The sequence below is a fragment of the Monomorium pharaonis genome, chromosome 5 (assembly GCF_013373865.1).
Source record: "Monomorium pharaonis isolate MP-MQ-018 chromosome 5, ASM1337386v2, whole genome shotgun sequence".
NCBI lineage: Eukaryota > Metazoa > Arthropoda > Insecta > Hymenoptera > Formicidae > Monomorium > Monomorium pharaonis.
This window is the reverse complement of record NC_050471.1, coordinates 21,300,129-21,309,850: the sequence shown is the minus strand read 5'-3', so window position 1 is coordinate 21,309,850 and position 9,722 is coordinate 21,300,129. Positions and strand designations below refer to the sequence as shown.

The window sequence follows — 9,722 nt, the reverse complement described above, 5'->3', positions numbered from 1 at the left end:
TAGCATAATGTTTTACATTATGGGTGCGTTCCGAAATCTACTGCCAGTACTGACAGTACTGTTTTTTCGTTCCGAAATCGTTTTCAGCGTGCTGTCAGCAACTGTAAATTACTATCTATTCTACAAAAATAGACCCTAGGGAATTACTGACTTCCGGCTAATTTTACACATTGTCCGGAGGTAGTGCAAATTCAGTAAAGCATATGGCCGCCGTCCGCCGTACATTAATGTGTATAATTAAAATTGACGAGATTGTTAAAAAATTAATTGTAACAATGGAAACTGTTCGATACGAACTTATTGATGGCGACAATAACATTTATGAAGTGTTTCTGAAAATCACGCGATGATTATATCACACAATATTTTGTTCAATAATGAAATAATAGAGAAATTCTATTTTTTTATTATAATTCCTACCTAAAATGTGCTTTGAATCCTTCATCCGAAAGTAAAGCAATAACATTTTCAATATAATTTTTTATGCGTGGCCTTAATTCCAATGGTCTACGCTTAGTAATCATGTTTAAGACATTTAGAATTTCTTCCTCATCGTCTGATGAACTGTCACTGTCACTATTAATAACATTCACAATACCTTGCACTGCAATTATAATTGCATTGACATTTGCCATAATTAGATTGTATAAAGTTAGGTTTTTATGATGGCATCAACAGTTGCTGGTTTGACTGTAAACGCATTCCGTTTTTTAGTGTTGCCAGTATTCACTGGCGTTTCGGAACAGCTCAAACCCAGTAACTTCAGTAGCAGTACTGTCAGTACTGTCAGTAGATTTCGGAACGCACCCTATATAAGGCAAGGTTCCACAACTCACGGTTAAATTAACTGGCCGATTATTCCATTGGAATTGACCAATCGTATTTGTCGTTAAGCAAAATTAACAAATACGATTGGTCAGTTGTGGATTGGTGAGTTGTGGAACCGGGCCTAATACATCGCAATAACCTTTAATAGCGTTTTTGATTTGTTGACTTGACCCGACTCCGGGTCAATGATCTGTTCCTTTTATTTTCATTTCTTGCACAGTTTATCACTTTTTTTGCAGTGAAAAAGAACAAACCATTGACTCAGAGTCGGGTCGAGTCAGCACATCGAAAACGCTATTAGCATAAAGCTTAAAAATAAGTTCACATATTGTCAGTGTTTAATGTTCTACTGACAAAGGCCGGTATTCATAGTCGGATCTTATATTTAAGATCATCTTAAGTACTGTTTTAAGATGCCATCCACTGAGCCGAACCAATCACAGAGCCGTATTAGCATCTTAAGACATTGCTTGAGACGATCTTAAAATAAGATTTGACTATGAATACCGACCAAAGAGTGCTTTCCATTTAGTAACACAATACACAAGTCGACACAAGCATTGTTCTATCTTTTTTTATGTTTAATGAGTACAGTCGGAACTTCCATTTAGCATACTCTCATTTAGCATACGAAAAACCTCCGTTTAGTATACCACGTGATCACAGTCGTTGCGTGTACTCGATGCGCAGTTGTCTGCATCAGGTCCGTACATACGTACTTGCCAATGCAAGAATCACATTCTAACCTCCACAATTTGAAACTAGATCTGACGACATGTACGCACGGCCCTGTTTTGGGCGGCGCTAACACGAACCTCTTATTTATCATATTTGGTCCCGTGGCTATGCTAAATGAGAGGTCCGACTGTAACAAAGATAGAACGACACTTGTGTCGACTTGTGTCATTAAATGGAAAGCACCCATTATAGTCTTCTTTCTCTTACAAAATTGCTGTAAAAATAATTAGAATTTTTTTGTTCAAGTTTTTTTCAATTCTTAGAAACTCTCAAAAATACTTAGAAATATTCAAAAATTTTTTAAATTAATCAAAATTTTTTATTTTTAAAGTTTTTCCGAGAAACGTTTCAATTATAAAAAATCGAAACATTTATCAGAAATCCTGAAAAAAATATTTTTAATTCTGACAAATTTTTTCACTAGGGTATATTACGATATCTCAGGAAATCTCTTGGACATCCTCTGGATATCGTTTGAGATATCTACAGGATGTCAAATCGGTGGACATTTGTGCATCCCTTGGATATCCCTCGGATATCGCAGACGGTCCACGGATATCCAACGATATTGCGATATTTCAAAATGACATCCCAGGGACATCCCTAGGATAAAGTGTGCTGTGTGGGTTATTGCGCTAGTGGAGTTTTCATCGAAATCTACCGCAGCGTTGGTGCTACATCAGTTTTCCCAGTAGAAAACGCTATTAAGGGGTTACACCAACCTAGACGGTCGAAAAACAGGCCTAACTTTGATATTTTATTCCTCCTAAACGGGTAGTGGGAATTAAATGAAATTTTGGGTGATTATTGACTTATGTTTCGACAATATAAAAAAAATTTTTTTATTAAACAATGGCGACGGAAAGCAGAAATATGGCCGCCGACACTGAGGTTTGGAAAAACGCATTTTGCGGTGACCACTGTCCCGTCTAAACGATCCATCTGAAACAAAAAAACAAAATGGTGTTTTTAAGTTAACAGTAGTGGTTTGTCGGTGACGATCGCCGATTGTCGATTTTATCGTTTGTTACAAAATGGCGATGAGTTGAAGTTAAAATTAAAAAAAAAAAACGAAAAATTTTTGTCCTTTTCATTTGTTTATTTTTTAATGAAGACCGATTAAAAAAAAATAGATCGTCACCGACAAAAGAATGTTTCTGAGAGTATTGTGTAAAAATTTGAAAACGATCCATCCATTAGTTTTTGAGATCTGGTGGTCACCGACTTTGAAAACCATGTTTTGAAAAAAACGCGTTTAAAGTTTCAAGTTTAGTTCTACTATTGTTAATAGCCGAATTTTGCACTTTACCTCTAGTCGACAATTCTGGGGCCATATGAGATTCCTTCCACATCAATAACAGCAGTGCTTTGTGAAGACTTTTGTTGACAGCGAGCAATCTTTTCATCGCGCGTCGCCTTCTGCGCTCGTACTTCGGCCACATTGATGCGCGCTCGGTCTTGATTTTCGCAATATGCAGCACAATTCTTTTATTATCATTAATAAATATGCGGCAGCATCTTCATTAAATGTGTATGCAGCAATATTGGCAGCAATTTGCACAACGTGTGCACCGCTGTGCTGCACTTTTGGCGCTATGCGCCAAATCAGATTGTTCAAACTTTCGTTAACGTTTTGCGTAAATCCACCGACGCATTTCTCCAGTAAATTATCACTAGAAAGTTGTTTTCAAATATTGGACGAATGGCTTTAATCACATCATCGTTCAGTGGCGATTTATGTTGATATTGCTCCAATTCGAGCACTCGAACGCTCGATCCCGTTTTACTCAACTCTCTGTAATTCCGGCATTTTTTCAGATATCAACATAAAACTTTCAGGATATATTCTCGAAACTTGAAGCTTCAAGAAAATGTAATTTAAAAAAAATCGAATTTTTTTTTCCGCTAGGTTGGTGTAACCCCTTAATGTGCTGTGAGGGTAACAACAATTAATTTAAACACTTTTATTTGATAAGAGTTTATAAAATTTATAAAATTAATAAAAGAAATTATAAGATTAAAGAAAATAAATAAATTAAAAAATAATAAAAAAAAATAAAAACAAGAAATAAAATTTCAACATGTACAACTACTATAAATTTTAAATTAAATATTGATATTTAAAAAATGTTCTTTAAAAGTGAATTTGTATGAAAAATAATATTTGTCTAGGGAATTTTGCAACGATGCCATTCAAAAACGGTTTTTTCTCATTTTTACGAAAACGGTTGACCACCAAACGTTTTCGTTATTATATTTGCGACCAACAAACGATTACTCATCGAACACCCTTTGCAAAGTGAAATTATTAGAAAAATAAAATTGTTTTCAGCTAAAGAGCTTGGTGCAAGTGGCCCTAAGCCAATCATAAAAGAATTTTACAACAGTTCTACCGCTACACTCTCCGCTGAACGCAGCCATTGACGACGTATATATTATACGTCAGCTGTTTTTCCTCATTTGATTCGTGATTCAGCATTTTGATTATTTAATTCACGTAAGCCGTAAATTATCGCGCAGTTTGTCGTCAATTGTTCAGAAGTTCGGGATTAGAGGATTTGCTCGAGCAGACAGGAATATATTCACGATGTCGATAACTAAGGCAGTCTGTGTCCTTCAAGGAGAACCTGTTAAGGGAACCTTGTATTTTGAACAAACGGTAAATTTTTTTAAATCTTTTAATTTATCTTCGTTTTTGTCATTGTTTGGCGTACTTAAGCTTAATAATTTCTTGAAAATTCTAATCAGGTTCCACTAAATTATTCAAATACTACATCAACATATGGAATATGTATATATTTCTTATCACAAGCTTGAATGATTTTTCACATAATGATATACTTAATAATACTTTTTCCTCGATATATTCTACATTTTTTTATTATACATGGAAATGAATTGTGCTGGATTGTACCAAAATAATTTTATATCTTTTAATTTGTCTAATTAAATTTTCAATGAGAATACGAAAGTTTTAACTTGATACAATGTTTAATATTTATAAATGTAATATATATTTTGATTCCTTGACAAATTTAGTAAGAGTTAGATTTGCAGGCAAATGTGAATACAGTAAAAGTGACTGGACAGATTTCTGGTTTGCAACCAGGTCTGCATGGATTTCATGTTCATGAATTTGGCGACAACACTAATGGTATGTTTGATTCAAATCTAATATAAATATCATGAGATGTTGCATTTATGATATAATTTAAGACATTACATAATTTAAAATTAAAGTATGAAAGACTGAAATGTTTATCAAGCTTATTATATTTTATCTTTTCTTATTTTTTTTGCTTCTGTAAAGTTGATAACAAGCTGATTGAGAAAGAACATATGAGACATGGATATCTGTTTACTCGTGTTTGAGAATATGTATGATCGTGTTGAGAATATGTATGATGTTCCGTATGTATAATTTTGTATATTTTTTTCTATAGGCTTTCTAATAAAATGACTTTAATTTTTAATTTGTAATTGTAATTTTAATTGTTATACATACAAAATTTTAATTTTTTATATCAAATTTTTAATTTTAAGTACATTTTTTCAAAATATTCAAAAGATCTTAACAAGTTGACTTCCACTTATACATATAATGTTTTATCGTATTAATTTACTAAAGCTTTATTTACTAAAAAGATTTTTTATGATTATAATGTTTTCTTTTATTTAATAATTTAATATTAGAATAATTTATTGAAAAATTTATATATATATATATATATAAGTTATTAAAACTATACTCTTTTTTTATAAAGTACATATAGTTTAAATAAAACATAGTACAAAATCTTTTTCCAACACCAGTTTGTGTGAAAAATAAAGTAATTTCTCTTTTTTTTACAGGTTGCACAAGTGCAGGAGCTCATTTCAATCCATTAGGAAAGGATCATGGTGGCCCAGATCATGTTGAACGTCATATTGGAGATTTAGGAAATGTGAGAGCTGGTCCTGATGGCATCGCAAATGTTGAACTTACCGACTCAAAGATTCAACTCTGTGGAAACCATAGTATCATTGGACGAACTCTTGTGGTATATATTACAAGTTTTTCAAATTTTGTTTAACTTATACTTTTTGTCAGATTATAACCTATGAACTATTCCAATTCTTAATCTTTAATATTATAATTGTTAATGGCTTTGCAAAATTATATAAATATAATTTTTGTTATCTGTGCACTGGGTGTGGTCTTTTTACCTGTCAATTCATACTTAAGGATCACACTTTCGCGCATGGGTAACAAAATATTGAATAATATACTACTATTATAACGTATAAATAAATACATAATAGTATATTGTGTGTATGTATGACATGTCCAGATTAGTTATTACTCGTGTGGGTGAATGCATTCTCCTTCGGTTTGTGCATCCATTTTCCTCGTTTATGGGCAATAGGCGACTCACCACACTTGTTATACAATATATTATTATGCATTTATTCAATATGTTATAAGAATATAATGTTTAATATATGTTTAATATTGATAAGTAGTCATATAATTTTATAATATATTAGCTTTATAATAAGTATATAACTATATCACTTTTAGGATGTTAGTAATAGAGACTATCAGAAAGTTTATGTGCAATGAAACAAATTTATTTATATTTGACTGTAAAATAAATGAGTAATTTTTTCATATATTGTTATGTATTGTTAAAGAATTTTTTTACTTATTTTGTTTTTTATTTGTCTAATAAACGTTTATTTATTTTCCCTAAATTTTAGGTCCATGCTGATCCTGATGATTTAGGACAGGGTGGTCACGAGTTGTCAAAAACAACTGGTAATGCTGGCGCTCGTCTTGCTTGTGGTATTATTGGCATCACAAAATAAGCATTTGGTGATATGTATACATTACACATGGTACAACAAGTTAATAAATATGGTTTATGTTAGGGATATGTATACTATTTTCTTATCATTTGGTTTTCAGCATAAAGTTATCATGCAAATGTTTTTTCAATATTATGTAATAATAAAGTATTGATTTTTCCTAAATATAACATTAATGAAGTGTTAAAACTTGAATTTATGTACATTAACTGTGGAACATTAAATAAAAAAAAAAAACAATTGTAGAATATTTCTTGATACTAATGAATAAATATGTCGTACACTTTCTAGAGTTATATGTAAGTTTTTTTTTTTTAATTTATACAATATACAAGTCTTAAGTGACTTACAATTAGCTTAACAATAATCGATAATTATAACATTAAATAATATAACTTAAATTATAACTTAAATAGTAGCATATGCGAAAATAGGTCAATACTTTGGTTTCCGAATATTGGTCCCTAATTAAATCTTATCTAGTCTTATCACCGTGGCACCGATGATAATACTTTGTTGATCGATGACGCACCTAAAAAATGTACCGCATTTATATTATATCAATTTAGACCGTTGTCACGATCAAGTTGTCGCAGGATTTGCAAATATGTTGCCGATAAATCGAGAAAACGAACCGAGGATTAGTGTCTTTGACGATAGTAACTCCGAATTCGACGAAACTGAAAAAGATAAGTATGTGTATATTTAGAGAATTAAATTTTCCAATATCGTATGACTGTTTAAAAATAAGTAAAATAAAACGAATTACAAATTATAATTAGTTAAATAGAATAAATATAGTTTGAGATAATAACTCTGCATGAAAAATATAATATTTGGCATTTCCCAGATGGCACAAAATATTATAAATATTTATAAATATTTTACAAATTTATTTTTAAAAAATATTTTTTAAAGATTATATAATTATTTTCATAAACCATTTAGAAATGATACAAAAATATCAACATAGAATATATTTTTAAAATTTACTGAAAAATATTTATGGTATATGAACTTAAAATATTTTTTATATTTGATAATAATGGTATAAATATTTATTTTAAATATTTTCATAAATGTATTGTGTTTATCATAATTTTTTTTATATCTGACAAACTCGGACATAAAAATATGTACAAAATATTTATCATAAATATTTTCCTTATAAATATTTTACTATCTGGATTGTATAGGAAAATTCAATGTCTTATATTAAAAAGTGAGCTGATTTTACTTTTTAACATTTGAAAAACATTAGTTTTATCCATTTTCGTTTTAAAATTACTAGTTATGGAATTTTTTGAGAGAGAGAGAGAGAGAGAGAGAGATTATATCTACCTCTTATAAAGTTATTGCATCGTATAAAGATGTAAATTTTCATATAAACGCAGTATTGATAAAAAAATACGAGAGAATCTTGTTTTTGTGAAATAAAATAGCCTTTTTTAATGAATAAAGAGTATGTCGAGAAAAAGAGGAAGAAATAATACCGTAAAACAATATTTAAAAAGTATAAAAATGTATAAAACGGGAAAAAAGATGAGATAATAGTAAGCAAATAATGGAAGATTGCCGTTGAAAAATGTTAAACTTATTGTCGGATTACGTGCCTTTAGTTTACAGAACGATGTTCCACCGTGGGACGTGTTTGAATGTCTTCCTCCTCCCCCAGAAAGTGGATCTATGCGAAATAACAGATTTTTTGAGATTGTCATTTGGATCCTAAAGGTGTTAATTTATGGATTGCTATTCAGTATTGTTTTGTGCAGTGGTATTGCATCTAAATTTGCCATTCTATTGGCCACTGCCCAGCTACGGAAAAATCAATCGATGTCTGCTTGTAATCATAATTTAGGTAAAATTTTTATTTAGAACAACTATATAAGTAAAAAAAATATTAATATTTTTACATTTCTTATATCGCAGAAGTAAAGTGCAAAATTTTTTTAATTTGTCAAGAAAATGTAATTTTAAAGCTAAAAATTTTACATTGAAGCATATTGTGTACGAAATAATAAAGTAAAATTTTTCACGAGAGATTCAAAATTTCTTTAAAATGCAAATAATTATTGTATCACAATCTAATTGGAAAATCGAATTAAATAATTTTATTGTAAACATAGGAAAAATATCTCAGTAAGCAAGATATCACGTTATTATATTGATATTTTATACCACGCAATGTTTTTAAATATGTAATTCTTAATGTTGTATACAATGTTATTATAAAAAATATTTCAGTAAAATATTAAATTGACGAATGTTAAATTCAAAAACGTGTGTAAAATCTTATGTCAATGTTTATAAAATCCACATAAAATATTTTAAAAGGTTGGTTCAATGTTCTTTACTTACTGAGATTATATTATATACACACAGGAAATATTATATTTTTAATTTAAAATGATTAAATACACTCTGTTGGGTCAAATTGAAATTAGTTTAGAAAAGATAGTTTGCATTTTTTTAAATCTAACATTGAAGAGATATTGTAAAGATTATCGTTCGAATATTTTATTATCATGTTATACATATATCCTATTACCTCACAAGAGTTCAGAGCTAAACTGTTTTTTTATTGCGTATATTTTTTTTACATTAAACTTCTATATTTCTTAGAACTAGAGGAATCTTTTACCGAATATACGCAGAATGAAATAAACCATATAAAATGGACATGGTGTCTGATTTTTATATTTCTTGTGCCGGAATGCATTGGAGTTTTAAACACCTTGTTGCACCATCTATTCAAAAGGAAACCAAGAATGCCAAAGAAACGAAACATTTTATTCATGATCCTAATGGACACGCTCCATTCAATTGGTTTAGTGCTACTAACTTTTGTTATTCTACCGGGGATCGGTGTGGTGCAAGGTGCTGTTATATTCTGTTGCCTATGTTTTATCCCAGGCCTGTTGAGTAAGTGCACATAATTAATTTATGAGGTCACAAAAGATTATAAAAAATAATTAGAGCAAATTTCAATGACAATTTTTTCATTCAATTATAATTTCTTAATTTTAAAGGAATTTACTTTGTCATTTACTATTTATTGTTACTTAACACTTTGAATCTAAATCGCTTATCTTTCTGATGATACTGCAACTACGAAATAAAATTTTTACTGTCACATTTACATCTCGGTAAATTAATATATAATGTATTTAATATATATATTAATATATATATATATATAATTAATATATATATATATATATATATATATATAATTAATAATTCCTATTTATATATAACTGAAAAATGTAAAATTATATATTTAAATATTACTTTAGACTTTAGACGAT

General features: G+C 29.6%; 2 protein-coding genes across 2 annotated transcripts in view; both read left to right on the top strand.

Annotated features, from left to right (window-relative positions):
- Positions 1–3,850: 3,850 nt before the first annotated feature.
- LOC105836118 (superoxide dismutase [Cu-Zn] 2) lies at positions 3,851–6,584 on the top strand. The gene is made up of 4 exons (XM_012679941.3): positions 3,851–4,225; positions 4,624–4,720; positions 5,419–5,606; positions 6,307–6,584. Exons 1-4 carry the CDS (start codon positions 4,154–4,156, stop codon positions 6,412–6,414), a joined length of 465 nt encoding a protein of 154 aa, XP_012535395.1. The 5' UTR covers positions 3,851–4,153; the 3' UTR covers positions 6,415–6,584.
- A 154-nt stretch (positions 6,585–6,738) lies between these two features.
- Positions 6,739–9,722, top strand: part of LOC105836116 (chitin synthase chs-2) — a 59,610-nt gene continuing 56,626 nt past the window's right edge. The window contains exons 1-3 of the mRNA XM_012679938.3: positions 6,739–7,107; positions 8,034–8,272; positions 9,037–9,336. Of these exons, the coding sequence (XP_012535392.1) occupies positions 6,938–7,107; positions 8,034–8,272; positions 9,037–9,336 (709 nt within the window). The 5' untranslated portion in view covers positions 6,739–6,937. The remainder of the gene's footprint in view (positions 7,108–8,033; positions 8,273–9,036; positions 9,337–9,722) is intronic.